This window comes from Spinacia oleracea, chromosome 1 (genome assembly GCF_020520425.1).
Source record: "Spinacia oleracea cultivar Varoflay chromosome 1, BTI_SOV_V1, whole genome shotgun sequence".
NCBI lineage: Eukaryota > Viridiplantae > Streptophyta > Magnoliopsida > Caryophyllales > Amaranthaceae > Spinacia > Spinacia oleracea.
In genome coordinates this window covers 135,240,653-135,264,017 of record NC_079487.1, presented here as the reverse complement: position 1 = coordinate 135,264,017, position 23,365 = coordinate 135,240,653, and the positions used below count along the sequence as shown (strand labels likewise).

The 23,365-nt window shown below is 35.7% G+C and overlaps 5 protein-coding genes and 1 long non-coding RNA gene across 8 annotated transcripts; 4 read left to right on the top strand and 2 right to left on the bottom strand.

Moving 5' to 3' along the window:
- The first annotated feature begins 529 nt into the window (after positions 1–529).
- Positions 530–1,605, top strand: LOC110793079 (probable methyltransferase At1g27930). The gene has a single exon (XM_021997918.2). The coding sequence runs from the start codon at positions 634–636 to the stop codon at positions 1,486–1,488; it is 855 nt and encodes a 284-aa protein (XP_021853610.1). The 5' UTR covers positions 530–633; the 3' UTR covers positions 1,489–1,605.
- A 1,232-nt stretch (positions 1,606–2,837) lies between these two features.
- On the top strand, positions 2,838–3,952 carry LOC110793069 (probable methyltransferase At1g27930). The gene has a single exon (XM_021997908.2). It carries the CDS (start codon positions 2,938–2,940, stop codon positions 3,805–3,807), a length of 870 nt encoding a protein of 289 aa, XP_021853600.2. The 5' UTR covers positions 2,838–2,937; the 3' UTR covers positions 3,808–3,952.
- Positions 3,953–4,337: 385 nt separating this feature from the next.
- LOC130466236 (pre-mRNA-processing-splicing factor 8A-like) lies at positions 4,338–8,251 on the bottom strand. Of its 3 annotated transcripts, XR_008926245.1 has the most exons (5): positions 7,993–8,251; positions 6,374–6,475; positions 5,950–6,111; positions 4,913–5,088; positions 4,338–4,831 (listed from the first exon to the last, which is right to left on the bottom strand). XR_008926245.1 is itself a non-coding variant. In XM_056834935.1 (4 exons), the coding sequence occupies exons 2-4, from the start codon at positions 6,452–6,454 to the stop codon at positions 5,002–5,004; spliced, it is 330 nt and encodes a 109-aa protein (XP_056690913.1). In that variant the 5' UTR covers positions 6,455–6,475; positions 7,993–8,251; the 3' UTR covers positions 4,338–5,001. The 3 variants fall into 3 exon arrangements, 2 of the variants coding, with proteins under 2 accessions (XP_056690913.1, XP_056690912.1); XM_056834935.1 differs by having other exon boundaries at positions 4,338–5,088; XM_056834934.1 differs by lacking the exon at positions 4,913–5,088.
- Positions 8,252–10,522: 2,271 nt separating this feature from the next.
- On the top strand, positions 10,523–11,595 carry LOC110793063 (probable methyltransferase At1g27930). Its single transcript, XM_021997903.2, has one exon. The coding sequence runs from the start codon at positions 10,662–10,664 to the stop codon at positions 11,469–11,471; it is 810 nt and encodes a 269-aa protein (XP_021853595.2). The 5' UTR covers positions 10,523–10,661; the 3' UTR covers positions 11,472–11,595.
- A 6,047-nt stretch (positions 11,596–17,642) lies between these two features.
- LOC130462386 (probable methyltransferase At1g27930) lies at positions 17,643–18,949 on the top strand. The gene has a single exon (XM_056830530.1). It carries the CDS (start codon positions 17,792–17,794, stop codon positions 18,644–18,646), a length of 855 nt encoding a protein of 284 aa, XP_056686508.1. The 5' UTR covers positions 17,643–17,791; the 3' UTR covers positions 18,647–18,949.
- A 1,818-nt stretch (positions 18,950–20,767) lies between these two features.
- LOC130462385 (uncharacterized) lies at positions 20,768–23,360 on the bottom strand. The gene is made up of 2 exons (XR_008922477.1): positions 21,325–23,360; positions 20,768–20,981 (listed from the first exon to the last, which is right to left on the bottom strand). It is a non-coding gene; the product is annotated as an uncharacterized lncRNA (long non-coding RNA).
- Between the last annotated feature and the right edge of the window lie 5 nt (positions 23,361–23,365).

The following is a 23,365-nucleotide window of genomic DNA, read 5'->3' as shown; positions in this document are numbered from 1 at the left end:
TATTAAAAAATATATATATAAATATTTGATATTATATACGGAGTAGTATGACTATCCAACAACATTTTACATAATAAGTTAACTTTATATATTAGTGAATTCAAGTCAAAATTAGTATATGAATAGTGATACAGTCAATGTGATGTGTTTAAAAGAGACGGAGAAAATGCTTATCAATAATGTAGATGTTAAATTGCCAACTAGTTTAGTTAGTTAAAGTTATGGAAATGAAACTTATACTCATAATCCGGGACTGAATTTTATTTACATCAATTAATTGTTCGTTGCTTTCTCTATACCATATTGTCTACATCAAATTATTTGTTCCTTTCTCTATACCATATTGTATTATTTGAAGTACCAATTAACTAGATTATCATTGTTAAAAAATAACTAGTTTATCAATAAACACATGCCAACATCTTAATACACAAAGAATGACATTTATTAAAATAAATAAATTGTAGACGTGTTTCAACGTGCCATCCGATTGAATAATTACCAATAAAATGATTAACATTAGACTTATTCTCAAGTCCTTCCCCATTCATATCCTCTTAAACTAGTTGGTATATAAAACCTTTGAATCAAAAGGGTATAGGAGGGAGAAAATTAAACACCAATTAACAAAATATGAAAGGTCACAACACTCACAAGAGATCCCTTAATCATCTTATTTCTAATAGAACACGGCTAATCGCCATCGGTACATTGTTCGGGTTCATCGGTGGCGTCCTCCTAATGTCGGCCATATCCGGGCCGTCTAATCAATATTCTCTCTCCTCCTCCTCCTCGGCCGCCACGCCAATCCAACTAAAGGCGATCCTACACTACGCCACGTCAAGGGTAGTCCCACAACAATCTCTAGGGGAGGTGACGGAGTCGTATAACGTACTCCTATCTCTAGGCTCATGCAACTTCCTTATATTTGGGCTGGGCCATGACTCTCTCATGTGGGCCGCACTAAACCCGAATGGAACCACACTCTTCTTAGAAGAGTCACCCGAATGGGTCACCGCCGTTTTAAAAACCGCCCCATTTCTAAACGCCGTAACTGTGCCGTACCGAACGAAGCTCGAAAACGCCGACAAGCTACTCGAAACTTACAAGGATGAGCCCGACTGCCGGCCCGAAAGGGCCTTCTTGAGGGGGAACAAGCATTGCAAGTTGGCATTGGAGAATCTACCGGAAGTGGTGTACGATCGAGAGTGGGATGTGATCATGATCGACGCGCCGAGAGGGTACTCACCGGAGCACCCGGGGAGGATGGCGGCGATATACTCGGCGGCGGTGATGGCGCGTGAGAGGAAACGCGAGGGGAATACACATGTTTTCTTACATGATGTTGATAGGAAAGTGGAGGAAGAGTTTGCAAATGAGTTTTTGTGCATGAAGTATAAAGTTGGTAGTGTTGGAAGGTTGTGGCATTTTGAGATCCCATCTCTTGGAGATGTTAACAATGGTGGTAACATCACTAGTTTTTGTTAAGGACTAATTACTTAAAAGGATTTTTATATTTGAAAATACAACTAGGTTATGACCTAGCGAGATTGTATGCTAGAACGTTGCAGTAAAGGGTTTATCCGATTCAAGACATTATTCTAACAGGTTGAATGCTTACCATTTCAAGTTTTCAACATCTTTATATCCTCATCATTACATTTTCTTGTTCTCTTTCCTTTAACAATTTTCCATGTCTATCATTTTCTCTCCCCTTTTAATAAACCAACTAGAATTTTTTTTAATATATAAGATGGGAACATTGGACATTTATCGACACAAACCATTTTTGTATCATATCCTAGTTGAAATATCGTTTTCTAGTCCAATCAAATAATCAAACAATATTAATTAAATCCCAATCGAATCTTAGGCCCCTTACACGTCTCCTAATGGTCCCTCTTTCTATTAATACGGAATTCCTTTTTTTATACTCCCTCCGTCCCGGAATACTTGACCTGTTTTCCTTATCGGATCGTCCCTTAATACTTGACCTGTTTCTAAAAATGGAAATATTCTAACAATATTATATTATTTCTCACTTCACCCCTATTAACCCACCTACCCCATACTCCATACAGAAAATAATTAAAAATTCAACTCCTACTCTCCCCCAACCCCACCTCTTAACCCACCTCCCACTAACTACATTAAAATAATACCCCACTATCAACTACTACCTATTAAAATTAAATAACTCAATTCAAGTCCCTTAAACTCTGTGCCGGTCAAACCGGGTCGAGTATTCCGGGACGGAGGGAGTAAACAGTATTCATAGGGTAAGAAAAAGGATCATGTTGAACTAACATCAACTACAGCCTCATGTTAATCAGCCAATCTAAATAAGTTCACACCTGAAAGCATAGGGTGATAAGGAATCTTTTTTCAAATCACAAGCAGATGATGAGGCTCGAACTGATAACCTCTAAGGAAATTTGGTTTACTTAATGGAGTACATAATACTTGCTTTTTCAAATAGTGCAACCAAAAATGTGCAAGCAATACAATTACGAAGCATTACATACCTATAACGATGTATGGAGATTTCAACTAATTTAGTTGGTTAAAGTTATAAGGATGAAACTGATATTCATAAATGTGGATTGGATGTCGTCTAACTCAACTGTTTGTCGCTTTCTTTATACCCAAAAAAAATTGTATATATTATATGAAGTACCAATTAACTAGATTCTTTTGTTAAATAAATTACCCCGTACTAGTTTTTCCTAAGCACTTGTCAACATCTAATTACACAAAGAATGACTTTCATTAAACAATTAACCTATAGACGTGTTTCAACGTGCCATCCGATTGAATAATTAGCATAAAATGATTAACATTAGACTTCTTCTCAAGTCCTCTCAAAGTAGATAGTATATAAAACCTTTGAATCAAAAGGGTATAGGAGGGAGAAATTTAAACAAAAATTGACAAAATATGAAGGGTCACAACACCCACAAAAGATCCCTTAATCATCTCATTTCCGATAGAACACGGCTAATCGCGATCGGTACATTATTCGGGTTCATCAGTGGCGCCATCTTAATGTCGGCCCTATCCGGGCCTATTGGCGGGTGGCCGTCTAATCAATATTCTCTCTCCTCCTCCAGCTCGGCCGCCACGCCGATCCAACTAAAGGCGATCCTACACTACGCCACGTCAAAGGTAGTCCCACAACAATCTCTAAAGGAGGTGACAGAGTCCTATAACGTACTCCAATCGCTAGGCTCATGCAACTTTCTTATATTCGGGCTGGGCCATGACTCCCTCATGTGGGCCGCACTTAACCCGAATGGAACCACACTCTTCTTAGAAGAGTCACCCGAATGGGTCACCACCGTTTTAAAAACCGCCCCGTTTCTAAACGCCGAAACGGTGCCGTACCGAACGAGGCTCGAAAACGCCGACAAGCTACTCGAAACTTACAAGGATGAGCCCGACTGCAGGCCCGAACGGGCCTTCTTGAGGGGGAACAAGCATTGTAAGTTGGCATTGGAGAATCTACCGAGTGAGGTGTACGATAGAGAGTGGGACGTGATCATGATCGACGCGCCGCGAGGATACTCACCGGAACACCCGGGGAGGATGGCGGCGATATACTCGGCGGCAGTGATGGCGCGTGAGAGGAAACGCGAGGGGAAAACACATGTTTTCTTACATGATGTTAATAGGAAAGTGGAGGAAAAGTTTGCAAAAGAGTTTTTGTGCATGAAGTATAGAGTTGGTAGTGTTGGAAGGTTGTGGCATTTTGAGATCCCATCTCTTGGAGATGTTAATAATGGTGGTAGTATCACTAATTTTTGTTAAAGGGCTAGTTAATTAATTGTTATATTTGAAATTAAAGAAAATAAATATACTTGAATTTTTTCCATATGTTTGGCTTTATGCCTTTATGGCTTAGAGCATTATACTAGTAGCATTTGTTGTTCTTTATTTTTTGTGAAAGCAATATTGAATTCACCATATATATGGAGTATATAATGTAGACATATTGATTATTGGATTGACCATAAGCGGGGTTTCGAATCGATAAGACGGTTCACCTTATGGTCCTTACCTACCAACGAAAAAATGCCCTAGCGACATTCATTACACAAACACTATATATATATGCTGTCAAAGCGCATATATCAAGGTACGTCCATTTATCACCTCATGTTAGATATAATAGTCTTCACTTTGTTATGTGGGAGTTTTCTCCCACATGGAAGAAATATGAACCATTGCATATCTTTAAATATATACATGTGCTTGACTTATTAAATACTAGTCTTATATGCACGCGATGCGTGCGGAATTATTAAAAAACTTAAAATTGTATTGTTACAACTAATGTATCACAACGAAAAATCAAAATTTCATTACAGATAATAAAGGAGGTGCAGGTGCTAACATAATTCCATAATCCTGTTATAGTCTCTACATACTATATCCTGCATGATAGGACGATTATGTCTTATTATAGTCCAAAATCATCCGAGTCTAGAATAGATACAGTAGCCCAGGAAAACTCTCTCTCCACCCTTGTTATTTAAACTTGTAAAATTGCCATAAGCAGACTTTTGAAGGAAAACAAATCGAAAATTTAGTGCATAAAAGTTTTGCTTCCAGCACTACAAACTATGTCTAAACACACACCCACACAGAGGGCATACTTCAACAAAAGGCATCGGCTTAGTTCAAGAGTTTCAAGAAGCTCAGAGCATGTCTCTTAGCCAACTTCATCTCTCTCTGAAGCAGCTACTTCTCCGGGCTTTTCAGCAACCTCCTTTATGCGACGCCACTCTGAAGCAGCTACTTCTCCGACCTTTCCTTTATGAATGACTCTTGCCTATAATTAACAGAAACAATTATGAAACAATCTCATACAGCCACCTATAGAGACAAATACTCAAATGTAACAGAAACCAACCTAAGCTATTCAAACTCCTAGCCACTATGATAATTCATAGCCAAAGCGTTCTGATTGTGTGGCCATTTTATAAGATGAAAACTTGATCACTACAACACTCTTTCTCTTAATTTGCAACCATCATTTACAGTTTTGAACAAAGCAAAGAAGACAACTCCACCGGAATTGACAGTCACCTACAATGAAGATGTTGGGAAACAGAGATTATTTTCAATCCATAAGTCAAATCCACCAACCACTTAGATCTCTTGATAATGTAGATTCTGCAAAAGACTATATCTTAACCATGAGAAGGGATAGATTTGCAGCGTCATTCATTCATTTGATAGATTGTACACAGCCATATTATAAATTTGATAGTTTACCCAACAAAAGTAGGGAGACTCGGTCGAAGACAGACAAATGAGAAAATTAAAAGTTGCATACAAAGAGCATAATCAGGTTACATAAAATCAGCAAACAACATGACAAAGATTCAATCCCCAATGAATCTCAGCATCCAAGACTCTAACTCATTCCTAGATGATAACCCCCATAAATGTTCAGCTATTCCCAGAAAAGGCATCTACTTTCTCCAATACCAACTGAAGACACCTCATTTCATAGCGGAAAATTTGTCCCATTGCCATCACCCTCATAATTAAGACATACCATAAAGTACTCTAAAACCCACTATAAAAATCATTACATTCCCACACTGGGCACACTCTCTTAGTTGCTCAATTATCATATTCTCAGAAAAGAGTATGCACTAATTTTCCAGAATGTGAGATAATTGTATGTCTAAAAACATATTCTTTGATTTTCCATGCATGTTCCTAAACACAGTAAATAGAATGTATGCCCTAACTCTATACAAAATGAATCTACAACTAATTTACTTCCAAGTTTCCATTTCTATGTGATGGAATTGACAAAATAAAAGCAGAAAGAGGCACATTAAGGAAAAATTAAGGAAATGATAAGGGGAAAAGGTCTGATAGATTTTAATAGGAAAAATACAAAAAATACAGAACAGAACTGGAAGTTGAACACACCTGCTTCTCAATCTCAGCGATCTGCTGTCTCTGTTGAGACGGATGAGTGATCTCTGCCCCCATAATGATATCACGAATTTCTGACTGGGTTAAGGCCGAGGTGTTCACGTTGTTCTTCTTGGCATAATCAGAAAGTATAAGATCTCTTAAAGCGGCCTCAACCTACATAAAAGTGAATTTCGGATAGGTCTTACTTGCATGTTACCTATTGAACAAAAACAAAAGGAATTGCCAGCCCGAGCTATTGTACAGAATCCATTAATATTGTGCTTCTATTTGTTCATATAGCAAATTAAGAGAGCTTTTACGCTCTTTCTTTAGTTGATAAAGCAAAAAACACAACACTGACCGACAGACACCAGAGAGAATAAAAAAGGGAGTAAGGGAAAAAAGACAGTTAACAAAGGGATCATATAGCGAGTACCTTCATGCATTGATCGTCATTTAGGGACGGCCATATATGATGTGGTTCAGTTACAACAGTCCTGTCAGGCTTCAGCAACATCTTTGCCTTCTAATTATTGACCTGAAGTGCCCGGAGTATGAGGATTAGCCGAGAAAATGTTGTACATGAAGAAATACTCTTCAACCAATCATATAAATATTGCAGAAACCCATTTGTGGATAAGAGAAACAAAATCTAGATGACATGAAGTGCCCGGTAATCCGGGAATTGCATATTCATCTTAAGTTTTTAGTAAGTGAAGAGCAGTGAGTTTGGGGAGGAGAGAGAAAAGGGTCGTTGGATTATGTTCCAAGTTTTGGGTTTGAGGGTTTTAACCAGAAAGATTAGCTTGAGATTTAAGGTGATTAATCTTAAATTCCTAATCAGTCAAGGACAACTTTTGAAAGCTGAAACGGTTGTCGGTTTCTTGCGCTTTATGGTCCTCTTAAGGTCCCTCTATATTTGTAGGAATTATTAAAGTGATTAGTGATTATTTAGTCATCATGGATTAAACTAACCATCAATGAAATCGATATAGTGTTAAACTTAATTACTCTCTCTGTCCCTCAATGTCATCTCATTATTGACTATCAGCAAACATCCATCAGATGTCAGATAAAACTACATTCTCAATAAGTCTCGGTAAATTTTAATGCTTGGCCACGATGCTCTTGTGTTAAACACAAAGAGCCAGTGAATATCATTAAAATAAACCTAAAATATTGATGACTATTGTACAAAAATCTTACTAAATCAAGAGCTTAGCTTTCTTATTATTAAGAGCTTAGCTTTCTTATTAAAACAGTACCAAGAATGGCTCTTTGCACCAATCACCGGTTGTTGTATACTCTGCGAACATTTTCCTAAGTCATATAGAGTGGTTGTTTCTGGGTATGGCAACGTGACATTAGGAACAAAAATTTGAACAGTACCAAAGTACCATTAATGACACGCTAATAATTTAGATCTGTTTGATTAACTTGATCTATGGGCTACAAACGTCACTTGTTTTAAAAATATACCCTCAGTTCCTCAATATGCATTTACATGTGATCAGGAATTCACATATTCCTCAATATGCATTCCAAAATCAATATGTACAAACACCAATTAAAACCCTAATCGTTCGAAATTCACGTCGTTGAAATAGAATAGTTGGAAATTAGGGTTAAATCAAATCAATAGAATGAAATTCAAAGATTTCTACGAAAATCCAAACAAACACAGTAAACAGAATCATACTTGAACCCTAAAGACTCGATTATTTACCTATACAAAAATTCAAACATACGCAATAATAAACCCTACATTCCTGGCAATCTGCCTATACCAAAATCACACTTTATTATTTGCATATTCCTAATCATTTCCCATAAAAAAATATCATTTCCATATCCTACATCCCTAATTATTTCCCTGTGAAAAAAATATATTAATTACATATTAATTAATTAAATATCTTAAAGTTTCCTTGTAGCAAGAGTGAAAGAGATGATAGGAAGCACCCAAATTTCAATCATCAATCAAAGAGAGAAACCCCCAAATCTTACAAATTTGAAATCAAAAATTTAAGAAATGAAAGAAATTGAGTGATTTACCAAAGAGAGTGATTCTGGAACTCGATTTCTTCCCCAAATCTTAAAAAATTGAAATCGAAAGAACTGAGAGTTCAAAGAACGCCGGCGATGCGCACAATTGCAGACATTCAGTCCTTGTATGCGTGCGAGAGTATCAATCCTACCAGCCGAAACTCGAACAAATTAAGAAATGTAAATTAGGGTTTTGAGGAAGGAGAAGAAGCTCAGTGAAAGGAAGAAGAAAGGTTTGAGAGGAAAGAGGGAGGATGAAGGAGGAGGAGTACGCGGCTGCCCACTTGCCCAGTTTGGGTGATTGAAATAAACCGAAAAATGTGAAGGGTGTATTAGTCTTTTCAAATGGGGACACGAAAAGTGATATTACAAAAACGCCCTCAGCTGTTCCTTTATATAATAGAGATATTGTGGCTTGAGTCATTGGGCCAAGTGGGGCATTGGGTTTGTTTGCTAGTATTGGGTTAATAATATGGCTATATATTATTAATCAAGACTTAGCACGGCTTATTTAAGGATCTAATTAACGGTTAATCTTTTTGCGGTTATTAAATATTTTAATTAATTTAAATATTAATTAATTATTTAATTAAATAGGATAATATCAGAGGCGGTTATTTTGTAACGGTTAATCTTTTTGCGGTTATTAAATATTTTAATTAATTTAAATATTAATTAATTATTTAATTAAATAGGATAATATCAGAGGCGGTTATTTTGTAACTGTCATATTATTTTCCTATTTAACCTAAGGCAGAAGGTTAATGTTTATTACGTTTTAATTCATATTTCTGATAAACACATGTTCATGAGAATGGATGATCTTGCTGTAATCCGTTCGTATGATTAGGGAATCCTGGGGGTAGATTAGCTTTGAATCCCATCAACAATTATAGTGGGGGCTAATATTATCCTAAGGACAGAGATTATCTCGTCCTAATCTAGTTTCTGTAATTTCGTTTTTCATATTTCAAAGTACAGTTTCTAACACCTCAATATTTACAATTATCTAGAGAACTCTCTCTAGATCCGAACAAGTGCTCACTTAGGAATCGGAGGGAGTAACTTTGTCATTGTACAGGTATATTTGGACTTCAAGCAAACACTCAAGCAATATCTTCCACATCAACAAAAGGGTCTTTAAGTCGAATCCCATTATTTCATACCGGAACACCTACCGTTCCACCAATAGAAGGAGTATAAATACAAATTGGCATTTAGTAGTTGGAGCTTTAGAGGTATCCTATAATATGCTTTGGTCTTGTTTGGTTTAAAGCTTTTTGGAGCGAAAGGAACATTTTAGCTTATTAATCATTTTAAAACGATATTTTAGTTGTTTGGTTAGAAGCTCATATGAGAAGTTTTGAAAAATCTCTTACTCCGTAGCTTATTGGTGGAGTACTTCATAACTGAAAAAACTGATACGGAGTAGTTATTTACCAAAGAAACTTTTATACATCCAAGTAGCCAAACCAATTATACTTTAGGTAGATATTTTAATACGTAAATAAGTGGCGATTATGTCATTTTGGGGGTTGGGAGGTGGGGTGAGTTTATGAAATTATTTGTTTAATAGGATGATGGGTCATAAGGTAAATTAGATGTATTATTTAATTAGAATGTGAGGTTGATAGATTACTAAAAATGACGAGTGTATCTTTTAAATAAGTACGGACGGGAAAGACAAACATATCTCTTAAATAAATACGGAGTACGGAGGGAGTATCAGTTAATTTAAATGTTTAGAAAGTTTATAGTTTGTATACTACGGGTATCAAATAAGGGGGAATTGACTATCAAACTAAAACAAAATAAAATAAGGGGGAATTGAACTACATTCTACAAATTAACTTGACCAAAGTAACTACATTCCACAAATTAACTTGAGCAAAATCAAATAAAGGTGAGTCTCGATTCCTTACTATCAATCTATACTAATATATTAAAAAGCGTTTGAGAAAACGTATATGTGTCGCGTAGATTCCCTCTGTATTACGCCATATCACCACTAATAAGCATCATGGTATGTTATTGACAACCAAAAAAAGCATGCATGTAGGCAAGGGTCGAACATCATACCTCATGGATGAAAAGTTTCACTTCCTATCATCTCAACTACCTACAATGTTTGTCATATTTTCACATACAAAATGTAAAATACAATCTTTTAAAATTGGATACATTTTTAAAAAAACGTAAACCCGATTAAAAGTAAAACCCGAAACAACGCCCGGGCCACACACTAGTTCTATTATTATTATTCGCGCGAGGGAGTGCTATCTTATTCTACATTTCCACGTACACTACATTCAATTCAATTATTATAGTATTATTTTTTGAAATATAACAAATTAAATAAGCTACTACATTCAATTTATCCTAACATTTCTAAAAAAAATTCCTGTCACGTATTAATAAATCATTTTCCCTTCATCTTATTACGCAAAGAAACCTTTAATTTTGATCTGATACTGAACGTGCAATCTGATCACTTTCCTTTGATTCCAAATTTTCTTTTGCTTACAATTTTAAAAAAGGCACCTCCTTTCTGAATCCAATCTAATTTTAACATAAACAATTTCTATAAACTCTTACAACCATTTTGTACTACTATAAATAACACATTACCTTACAACACTCAAGACAAAAACAAACATCAAGGTAACAAAATAAACAATATGATGAAGGGTCACAAAACAAGTTCCGATAAGCCACGGTACGTCGCGATCGGGCTTTTCCTCGGGTTCATCTCGGGCGCGCTCTTAATGTCGGCATTTTCGAGTAAGTGGTCGTCGAATCAATACTCAATTACCTCAATGCCGGTCCAGGGGAAGGCGATCCTCCACTACGCCACCTCAAAGATAATCCCACAACAAACCCTAGAGGAGGTAACCGAGTCGTTTAACGTACTCCAATCGTTAAGCCCGTGCAACTTCCTCATTTACGGGTTGGGTTACGACTCCCTCATGTGGGCCGGGCTCAACCCGAATGGGACCACCCTCTTTTTAGAGGAGTCCCCTGAGTGGGTCGCCATTGTACTAAAAGACGCGCCGTTTTTAAACGCTAAAACAGTGCCGTATAGGACACAACTCAAAGATGCGGATCGTTTACTACAAACGTACAAGACTAACCCGGATTGTCAGCCCGGTCGGGCTTTTTTAAAAGGGAACCAAAACTGCCCTTTAGCCTTGGAGAATTTACCAGATGATGTGTATTTGAAAGAGTGGGATGTCATCATGATCGACGCGCCACGCGGGTACTCACCGGAACACCCCGGGAGGATGGCGGCGGTGTTTTCCGCAGCGGTGATGGCCCGAGACCGGAAGCGGCCCGGAAATACGCACGTGTTCTTGCATGATTGTGATAGACCAGTGGAGCAAAATTATGCAAATGAGTTTTTGTGCACTAAGTATAGAGTTGGGAATGTTGGGAGATTATGGCATTTTGAGATTCCACCTAATAATGGTGCTAGCTCAAGTTTTTGTTAAGCATAGATCGATCGAGTTTCTTTTATTATTATTGGTACGTACGTAGTATGTGTCAATTATAGAGGTAAGTTCACGTATATTTACTGTCTAAAATAATTACATGTATTGAAAATTACACTTTTTTTAAGAGTATACATGCAAGATATGATAATCGGATTATTTGGATAAGAATCGAACTCTCGACCTCATACTTTCTCCGTTTTACAATAGTGACATTATTTGACTTTCTATATTATTTACTACGTAGATACTAATTTTGATCATCAATATGTTTAATTACGTATTAACAAAATTATAAAAAATAGATATTTTGAAAGTGTATATTGAGATTATCCCACTAACAGTTAAAAAAAATAGGTTTTACTGATAAATATGGTCAAAGTTAGTAAATGATGAATAATATAAAAAGTCAAAATGATGCTCGCGAAACGGAGGAGTATATGTAATAATGTAATACTTGATAGAAAACTTCTATGCAAAGTGTTGTTTTACCATAGTTGAACATTCAAGTGTATATTTTATACTAACTTTGTAAATACTACGTAATACACACCACAAATTCACAATATGATCGATATTCAAACTAGTAATTCGGTACATGGTTTATCAATCAAAACTTATTTTTCGATCATAATCACAAGGAAATAGATCTTCTACTATCATGTTACATGAGACCGTATCTCATCTATATCCACTACAAAATTATGCATTATTAGAGACGGATTTTGAGACAGATACTATAAGCATCTCAAATTTGAGACAGATTACTAAAATTTCATCTCTAAATTAAAATTGAGTTGAAATTGTATATGGAGTTTCAAGAATTCCATCTCAAATTTGTAATGGATTTGCCAGCATTTCGTCTCAAAATTTTTGAGACACCCTATTCCCGTCTTAAATCCGTCTCTAAACATAATTTGAGACGGATTTGGACCATTTAGAGACGAAATTTCTCAGTCTCAATAAAATGATTATTTTGTAGTGATCGGTGTGACTTAATTGTATAACACTATAACTATAGGTCTATAAATGGTCATCATCATACGTACACAAGAAATTTGACAAAAATAAAACCAAAAAAATCCGTTGCACCATTTTTCAAATATTTAACTTTCCTGCAGATCGAATTTAAGCAGGAAGTTCGATCCAAAACATAAGTATTGTCACATGCATATATGGGGTTGGGGAATGGTTTGTGGATAATGCATTCACGCCCCTTGGTCTAAGTTGACCTTGGAATTTGTAATGTAGTGATATATTAGGACTACATTATTATGTGATTTAATTTGTCATTTAATTAATCTAGATTACAAGCCTTTATATATTTATTTGATCAATCATATAGAAATATAAGAAAAATTATTCTTTCATATGCTCACAAGGTACGAGAGTTTGTATAGTTGAGAAAATATTTTTTGTTAGATAATCCTTGAATCGGTCAAACTCCTTACTACAACACCCCAACATGGGGATCTCGTTATCAATTATTCTGGACTAGAGTTATCTATATTGGGCCTATTTTCTAGGTTTTTCCGTATCTGTCTAGAGAGTACTATATAAACTCTTTAGGTCATAACCTAGTTGTATTCTGTAATCTGTAATCCTCAAGATCAATAAAAAAATTCCTCCCCTGGACGTAGCTAACACATTGTTGGTGAATCACGTTAAATTCTCTGCGTTCTTTATTACGTTATTTAATCTTTCTTTGCATATATTATAACACTTTTAAATCCATGTACCATACAAAAAGGTATAACGACCATTTACCCATATATAGAAATTAAATTACCATCTTATAGTTACGTGTTCATCCATAAAACTTACAATATATGAGAAGTGTTTGAGTATTGAAAAATCAAAGATAGAGTACTTGTACTACATATATATATATATCGACATACTCACATACGGTCATACGGAGTATATAGTTTATCCCAATTTTTAAAACGAGATTTCATGTTTTTTTTTTTTTTTTTTTTTTGTTGATAAAGAGGGGAAATTAAGCTTCGCTGATGTAAGATTATCAAGAGTCTTGTGTAATAATGTGATGTAAGATTACCGAGAGTCTTGAAGTTGAAAGGTAGTATTAATTAGTGTTTTCCTTTTCGAAATTAATCGACTGGTTGATGTATTGATGGAAGATGTACGTCAATATGTCATCACTAAATGGATACATAATCAAGATCAATACACTAACTAATAATGTATTATTGATGCTTATTAATAGAGTAGTTGAAGCTTATTTGTTTTTAACTATTTAAATACATTAGTTGTGATAGGGATTTTTTTTAATTGCGATGATACATCATATTGTGAATGATTTCTTTTGTACCACTCAAATGAGAGCGATTTCCTTCAATAATGCTTGATGATTCGTAAATTCCCAAAATATGCTACTTTTTCACTTATTTCTCACTCTACCGTCCACGTCAGCAAAAAAGCCGGTCTAATATTTTTTTATAAAATCTACAATAAACCGCTATCTGAAACAGCGGTTTAAAGGGATAAACCGCTATCTGAAATAGTGGTTTATGTATTTAATGAACCGTCATTTCAGGTAGCGGTTAATTAACCCCTTATAAAATCGAAACCGCGCGATTTTATAAAGCAAGATAGCAGTTTATAACATTGAACCGCCATCTGAGATAGCGGTTTGCTTTAAAACAAAACCGTAATCTCAGATGGCGGTTCAACGCTGAACCGGAAAAAAAAAAATACCCTTCTTTCTCCCTTGCTGATGTGGACGGTATGGTGGGAATTAAGTTAGAGAGTAACGTATTTTGGGAATTATTAGATTTTTATGCAATATTGAAGGAAATCGCTCATCAAATGAAGGTGAACTTACGAGGATTCTCTTATTTTCTTTTCATTATCTATATTTTCAACACTTTATATCGTAAGATGATTATATTTAACCTGCTAGTAAATAACTAAATACATTTCCAACGTAATTGATCTAAGAATCGAGTCACCTTTTCTTTTAGTAAATGGAGAGAATCCCACGACTCATTGTTATACTTTTTATGTTCACTTTTTGACGGAGTACAACATTTCGGTCTCTAAAGCAACTCGAATACAAGGTTACTTCTTTTTGGTAATTTTTCAATTCACTACTTTTGAACCTTTGCTACGTATTATTTACCTTTTACTTTTGTGTACTCTATTATCTACGTGGGGATAAAAAGGTAATTCCCATAAATTTTCATTTCTCTTAATCTTCGTGATTTGTTGCATAAATTCATATTGCAGCTAAAATTGAAGTGATGCATTACCAATACAAAGTTTTTAACTCTTTTTTATTTTATTCTATGCATATTATGTCCTGATTTACGTTAGCTCTGATTATAACCAGATCCGACTCATACACCTAACTATTAATTATAAGTGGATCTCTTAACATGAGTTTATGCATCGGACAAGTTTCGAACTCAAACTCCTTCCTTACGCGGCATCAGGATTTTACCCCGATTTAACCCTATGTTGTTGGTAATAAAAGATTTTAAAGTCACTTTTTTTTCAATATTGTAAACAAGATTGCACCGAAAAATATATTGGTTGTTACTCTGCTTTTTTTAAATAGAATGAAGAGTAGTTTAATGACACGTAGCAGATGGTCGGCAAAGTGTACGGAAAGAGGCTTTTGTCTTAACCACGGTGCGGTAAAAATTAAACACATGTCGATCACTTTAGGGAAAAGGAAACATCCCAACGTGAAATTTGGGGCACACAAAATCAAGAGATCCAAAACAACCATTCACACTTCACCACTTGGTTACTACCCATTACTCACTAGTCAATATTAATAACCATTTTAATTCTCGATATATTGGAATTCGGGTCATATCGGGTTTTAACACAAAAATTCATACCCAAATCCGTAAATTTGGTACGGACTTTTTGGGCCGTTCAGGTTTTTAAACAAAATTCATACACAAATTCGTAAATTTGGTGCGGACTTTTTGGGCTTTTCGGGCCGTTCGGACATTAGTCTAAAAAGGCGTATTTGAGGTTGCCAAACCTGTACTTTTTCGGATCGGGTCATAGATGATCAGGTCTAGCATGTATTTAACTCTGGTCCTATGGGTGTGCATAATCCGGTCAGGATCAAAATGGTGAATCGGGACTACATTGAAGGGGTTTTAGATTGGTTTCTAATCCCTAATGGTTTACTAGACCTGATCAACTATAGTTTGCTTTGCTAGCCCGACCCGATTAAAAAAATGTGGATTTGGGAACCTCAAATACGTATTTTCAAAACAAAGTCCGAGTCGGCCCGAAAAAACCCGTTTGGCCCAAAAAGCCTGCAACAAGTTTATGAATTTAGGCATGAGTTTTTGTGTTAAAATTTGGCCTAGTCCGAATTTTGATCACCCATATGGTATACGTACTTCACATATTTTCCTTAAGTATATGGTTTAAATTTATAAAAGCATGACCAAACTACATAAAATTAAATAGCTACAACAAAAATGAACAAAAAAAAATATATATATATAATAAATCTTATTTCATGGACTTTTAATATTCTACAACTAACTTTATGTTAATCAATCATGTACTTGTTACTTGTTAGGCCGAATATAACTATTTTTTCTTCTTTAAATCTTCTTATCAATGACGCAATTTGTATTACGACGTTTAGCTTTGATTTCCTCTAGCTCTCTTATCAAATATACTTATTCTTCGGACAATGTGAATATGTATTTTTCCCTAGAAATTGACTATTATTTTCATTAGGAAATACTCTAGAATTATGTTAACTCATAATATATGAGACCAATCTAACTCATCCTCTCGAATAATAAAGGTGAACAAATAATTTTTGTAAGACTTAAACCAATAAAGCGTAGGAAATTGATCACGATAATAATTTGTCATAAAATCTACAGTTTGGTTTGCCTACCGAAAACAATGGTGAAAAAAGACCGATTTAAAATTCCAAAGATCGTTCCTTTTAGAAATTGACAATGAAATGAGAAAGACTAGCACATGTAATTAAAAATGTAATATGGTAAAATATATAAATTGTCACGACCTTTCAACTTATCGATGGAGATGGTCTTGGCTTATGTAAACGTTACCCAATAACTACAAAAATTCCTGTCCAAACAAAGCCTTAAGTTCAAAATCTTTGCCTAATCATATCCCAAGCAACACCGCATGTTTTGGATAGAAGTATTCAATAATGAATACCCTTCTTATCAAGATAGTGACACAATACAAAAATGTTTGTTTGATCTTACAAGCAATTGTCCAAAATGAGGAAATGCAATAAATTCATTATTACATTGATGTTTGGCTAATTAAAGAATTAACTTGTATAAATTCTTTTAGTTATTTTGTCCCTTAATTATAGTAGACATTATCAACTTTAAGTTAAGTGTACAATATGAGGTATGAATACTGAATATTGTGCAAAATCGAATTTCAACTACTTGTATATATATATCCATGTCTGTCTGATCAAACCCACGAGATACGAGGTTATGCAACCCAAGGTGAAGGTGGATACCATAACGATTTGATTCCTGATTTAAAACTCATACCTATTATTTTGATGGAAACCAAACAACCCTCCTAATCGATACGAAATAGGAGTTAGCACATCATTGTTAACTATTCAACCAACTATAACGATACAAATACCTCACTATAGTCACAGTAATACACCACAATGCCTCAATGTCACACTACAACCTACTACCTCCGTTTCAAAAAGATCTTTACACTTTCCGTTTTAGTCCGTTTCATAATGTTATTTACACTTTGCTTTATTCTATTTTTTGACATGAAAATTTACTACCTTACCCTTCTTATCCCACAATATTTACAATTTCCACTCACTTTCTCATACGATATAAATCTATTCCTCACTTTTACTTTTCTCTACTTTCATATATGTCCAAATTTCAAATATGGCCATTGGTTAGAATTTTCTACTTCACATTTCATAAAATTCTTTCCTTAAAGAAGATTTCAAAGTTCCCCCCACCCCCACAAAAAATTAAATTAAATTTATCCGTACTATTCACATTTAATTTTTCTTGATATAGTCCCTTTCAATTTTATTATAACTCCAACATAATCACATAAAAAATTAATTACGTTACTATTAATATCTCGCTAGCACTTTCCTCTTTTCAAATTAAAAAATAAAAATAATTTTTTTTCCAAAATAGACTTTATTTATTTATTTTCATCATCCTCTTATATATCCTCCAACACCCTGGTTTAAGACACAGAGAGTGAGAGTGGGAGAGAAAATCAGAAAATACAAAGCAAATTTCATTTTATTTATTTTTCATTTTTCAAAAGTAAATATGAAGGGCGAAAACGACGTCGTCGGATCAACCACCGACAGACCGCGGCAAACCGTCGTAGCACTTATAAGTTTCATCACCGGAGCTTTCTTAATGTCCGCATTTCTAACCGTCGGCCACCGTGACTGGCCATCGTATCTACTCATTCGCAACCCCAACCCCACCGTCTCCTCCGCCCCAACAACGCCGATCCAACTCCAGGCAATCCTACACTACGCCACGTCAAAGGTGACCCCACAACAATCCTTCCAAGAGATCACGCAATCATTCAACGTCCTCCGTAACCGTTCTCCCTGCAATTTCTTGGTATTCGGGTTGGGCTACGATTCGCTCATGTGGGCTTCGTTCAACCCGAATGGGCCAACCTTATTCCTTGAAGAAACACCCGAATGGGTCACCACAGTTTTAAAAGACGCGCCTTCGTTAAACGCGAAAACGGTGCCGTATCGCACGCGCCTTAAGGAGGCTGACCGGTTACTGGCGAGTTACCGGGGTGAGCCTGATTGTCTCCCTGGGCGGGCTTATTTAAAGGGAAACCGGGAGTGTCGGTTAGCCTTGGATAATTTACCGGAAGAAGTGTATGAGAGGGAGTGGGATGTGATTATGATCGACGCGCCTAGAGGGTATTTCCCTGACGCGCCAGGGAGGATGGCCGCGATATTTTCCGCCGCCGTGATGGCACGCGCGAGGAAGGGCGTGGGGAACACTCACGTGTTTTTACATGATGTGGATAGGAAAGTTGAGAAAGAGTTTGCTAAAGAGTTTTTGTGTATGAAGTTTAAAGTTGGAGGTGTTGGGAGGTTGTGGCATTTTGAGATCCCTCCAAATAATAGTAGTAGCACCAAATTTTGCTAGGTGATTGATATGATTGATAAAATAGTTTATTGTTTGTCGGAGTCGTATGGTAAGATTGCGTATATCTGAATCCCTTTTCGGGTGTAATGAGATACGGAGTAATATTGATATACAATTTGATGGAGTATATTACAATAGAGAGTATTACAAAGTACTCCTACTTGTTAATTCATGTGTTCTTGCGACTTTGCGAGAGTAGATGTGTTAGTAGTTAGTAATACTTGGATATCATTACTTTGAGTTTCTATGATACGTGTTGTGACCATGTTTGTTGAATAAAATTTGATTCTTTGTTATAGGCAATATTTCGTGATATATAAAGAGGTTAATGAACAAGAACAAATAGAGGGGGGATTTCAAGCTTTCAACTTTTTTGGAATTGCACAATTATCATGTTGCGAAATGAGTGAAATGTGGAATGTGAGACTTCTTTGGAAAACTGCAATTCTCATGGGACATGAGAAGTCGCCTGCCCACCCTCTCATTGGCATTCACAATTTTCATGTCAATTTACAAGAGCATGCCAATTTTTAAGATGTTGATAAAGGATCTAAATTTCTACTTGAACTAAACAAGCACTGAAGTCATAAACCTCTCAAAGACAAAAGTATGATAATTACAAGTCCTTTTAACTTCTCGCAAGTCATGGGTTGATATTAATGATAATACACCTTATTTAGGGACTAATATATTATTCTGTTTGATCCTAAAACATCTACCTTTTTATTATACCACATTCGACAATGTATATTTTGTATAATTAATATCTCTAACTACATGATAGTAAAGTCTGATATTATTAAAGTACTCATTAAGATGAGAATATTTTGATATTTTTTAAATACTCATTGTGACGAATTCAAGCAAAAACGTGCACGACTATGTTTTCTATTACATTATTGAAATAACTTAGATTATTTGTTTTAGTTGTGATAATGATAAGATTTACAAACAAAAAAATAAATAAAAATGATCTAAGGGAGTAGTCAATAATATCTTTCACAATCACAATTTAAAACTTCTAAGCAACAATCCTCACAAGCTAATGTTGCTTAGAAGTTGGAGTTTAAATCAATTAATAATTCTATTTGTAGTAACATCATCTTGTTCGACTTTGAAGTTTGAATCAATCAATAATACTATAGTTTTAGATATATGTGCGTTATATTACATCCTTCTATGACACATTTGTCCCATATTCGTTGCACGTTAAAGACTTTGGAGTTTGAATCAGTCCATATTTACAAAATGTACAATTTAATTATCAATTATTAGTCTTTTCCCTTCATTTTCATTATCATTAACTAGTGCTTGTTGGTTCAGTAGTGATTGTGGCTGCACTTGGTAAGAAGAACCCGTGTTCGATCCCCGCAGCAACAATTAGAAGGGGACTGGAATCTAACCACCCAGAATCACCCCGATTCCGGATTCACCATAAGGGTGAACCGCCGGGTGCTAACACCAACAAAAAAATTATCATTAACTAAAAGGGACATCATAGCTTCTTTACCAAATAAACATACGGAGTAATACAATGATAAACTCCCTCCATTTTATGTTAACTTATCATTCGAGGCCATTCACAAGATTTTAAGAACGGTAAGTATTGATAATAGTTTTTAAAACTAACAAGTAATGTGACGGTAAGTTATGATGATAGTTTTTAAATTATCGTTTAAGGTCATCCACGAGCTTTTGGTGTTGGATTTTCTTCATTAGGCGGTTTCAGAGGGTCTTCGTATAGCATTATTTGAGGACTTATGCGAAGTAAAGATGGTTGTGGGCTAGGCCGACCCAAGGCCCAACCCAACCCAGCACGAAAAAAGTCCGTCCTGACACGGGCACACAAAAGCCGGACCAACACGAGCACGAAGTCATGGGCGGGTCTAGGCCGCATTTTTTTTTTGGAAAAACCACGACACGACTCGACAAAGTGCTTGGATCGGACCTTGATTTGAACTTTTTGGCCCGGCCCAACATGATGCAGAGTGGGCTTGGCGCGGGCCATGCTCAATCAATCCCATGGTCCATAGGCTCGGCAGGCCCACGGTATTAGTTTTCTGAAAATAGTGAATAAGACTATATAGCTACGAGACTAGTTAGTTACGTGGTCAGATAATGTGAAAGAAAAAACAATGCAAAGGCAGGCAATGTGTTTGGTTGCAGCAATATACATCGCAGAAGTCTATTACATGTTACAACATATTACTACACTTTACATGAGCTGAAGAACAAATGGGGGATTATCTAATTTATCAAAAAAGGAACAAAATCTAACCTAAAGGAAGTACTTCATCCGATCATCCCTTCGCATGGCGTTGTACACTGCTTGCACCTGTATAAATCAATCATCAGCAATAATTCATGTTAGAACGAAGAAGAGTAATTTCATGCAGTAATTCATGTTAGAACGAAGAAGAAGAGTAATTTCATGCAGTAATTCATGTTAGAACGAAGAACAAGAGTAATTTCATGCAGTAATTCATGTTAGAATGAAGAACAAGAGTAATTTCATGCAGTAATTCATGTTAGAATGAAGAACAAGAGTAATTTCATGCAGTAATTCATGTTAGAACGAAGAACAAGAGTAGTTCATGCAGTAATTCATGTTAGAACGAAGAAGAAGAGTAATTTCATGCAGTAATTCATGTTAGAACGAAGAAGAGAGGAAGAGAAACCTGTTCGCTAGACATGACTTGCACAGGTCCAATATTAACAGATACATACTTGCCCCTTGATGACATTTTCTGCTTTACTTGTCCCTTTATTCAATGAGAAATCACATAATTAGTTTAGAAGCATTTTCAGTAGAATTAGTAGTAAATACTAAATAGATGGTAGAACAGCAAGGACCCTTGTTCATCTACAAGATCACAACACAAATCATCGTTGGTAAAACCACATCTAAACAATTTTAAACTTAAACCCAACATGCCTTCTCCGGTTCTCCCTTATTTTACAGCATTAGAATCGAAACTCAGAAAGACACTGTTAAAACATGCTCTTAAAAGTGAGCATCTGAAATCAAAACAACTTTAAGTTTAGCTAACTACGGAGTATCTGCTAGAGATTTTTGCTTGTTCGACTAATTTATGCAAGCTTTGTAGCATATTAAAATACCAAAATTCACAGGGACTGGCACAAGTACATGAATGTGGAAGTTGGGAGTTGTGTTGTGACTTATCACAGTAATTAGTCACTAGGTCTTTCCCATATTACAGTTGACGATTTCTTCACATTTCCCATATTAGTGTTCTGAAACAATAATTCAGCACAGACTATTCAGCAAGCACGTTGGAATCACTTATGAAGCTTCAATAGAATCAAATTTGGTATATTAGTTATAGTCTTACTAATGGCATATATGCATTTATCCATCACTCTTGCCACCATCTAACTCATCATAATCATCTGGTTTACCGTTGACCTCCTTCCCTATTTCACGGCCACTGCTCGTTCTTCCTATCTGTTGACATCTCTCTCTTTCGCTCTCGCTCTCTTATCCCGCAACAAAGAAAATAGAAGATGACATAATAAGTTTCCTAAAACACCAAAACTCAATTTTTTATTATTAATTCCCTCTAGATCATGATCAATATGTTTGACGAAAGTTCTACTTCAATACAATGATCAAACTGTATTGGGTATAATAGAGTTTAGTGGTAAATGTCTGATTCATTCTATTAAACCTTTCTCCGCACAGTCTTTTCTCTTCTATCCTTCTTACTTTTTAGGCCTCATATGGAGTACTTGATATTAGGTTTCCTGTTCAACTGCATGTCTTTTATTGAGGTTTTGTCTGACAAATAATATCCCATTTTATCTTTAAACTGGGACAGAGATGTGCATCCATTCCCGATTTCCCATTGAAGTTTTGTGTTACGTGGTCATCATAATGGAAGAACTCAGAGGAAAAAGAACTCCTAAGAGTGGTCAAGTTCGAATACATGAACTAGTAATCCCCCCAGAAAAAAGAAGTTCAAAAGCATTACACCACAGGAAAATAGACATCATACATTTATATGCAACACGCAAGAAGAGGCTTTGGAGTTCGGAGGAACTAAAGTCTACCCCTGGTTGTGCCGTACCACAGGCACAAAATTGATCTGGATACGGCACAAAAGATCAGCCTTCTCCCTTATTTTACAGCATTAGAGTCAAAACTCAGAAAGACACGGCTAAAACATGCCCTTAAAAAGTTAAAAGTGATCTGTCTGAAGACTCTTAACAGACTGAGCATTTGAAACGGAAAAAAACTTTAAGCTTCAAGCTATCAGCTATTGTCGATAGAAAAGAGATATGGGAATATTAACTCTCACAAGAAGCATAAGGGGGGTGGCGAATAAAGGTAGGGAGTATGGACCTTAGAGATTAGGATACTGTTAATATTATCAGACATTATCAGACTGAAAATATCCTAGAGTATAGGCAATTCAGTTTATTCTCCCTATAGTGTGTAATCAAATAAGATGTATGTAGATGCTAGACTCTAGAGACCGAGTACTCAAAAGTGGTGCACATTCTAATATCAACTCAAATTGATTTAAGGCCTACTGCGGCTACTCGGCTAGACTAGACATTTCTACGTGTTCGACTAAATTATGCAAGCTTGATAGCATATTAAAGAATGAAAGCTCGACAGAACACCAAAATTCACCAGGACTGGCAGGAGTACGTACATGCATGAACTTGGGAGTAGTGGTTAAGGCCTTATTGTAT

Coding starts and splice junctions, on each gene's coding strand:
- LOC110793079 (XM_021997918.2), top strand. CDS start 634: ATGAAAGGTCACAACACTCACAAGAGATCCCTTAATCATCTTATTTCT.
- LOC110793069 (XM_021997908.2), top strand. CDS start 2,938: ATGAAGGGTCACAACACCCACAAAAGATCCCTTAATCATCTCATTTCC.
- LOC130462386 (XM_056830530.1), top strand. CDS start 17,792: ATGAAGGGCGAAAACGACGTCGTCGGATCAACCACCGACAGACCGCGG.
- LOC110793063 (XM_021997903.2), top strand. CDS start 10,662: ATGATGAAGGGTCACAAAACAAGTTCCGATAAGCCACGGTACGTCGCG.
- LOC130466236 (XM_056834934.1), bottom strand. CDS start 6,454: ATGTTGCTGAAGCCTGACAGGACTGTTGTAACTGAACCACATCATATA. Junction 6,112..6,373: donor ATGACGATCAATGCATGAAG/GTACTCGCTATA, acceptor ACTTTTATGTAG/GTTGAGGCCGCTTTAAGAGA. Junction 4,832..5,949: donor TCGCTGAGATTGAGAAGCAG/GTGTGTTCAACT, acceptor TGTTAATTATAG/GCAAGAGTCATTCATAAAGG.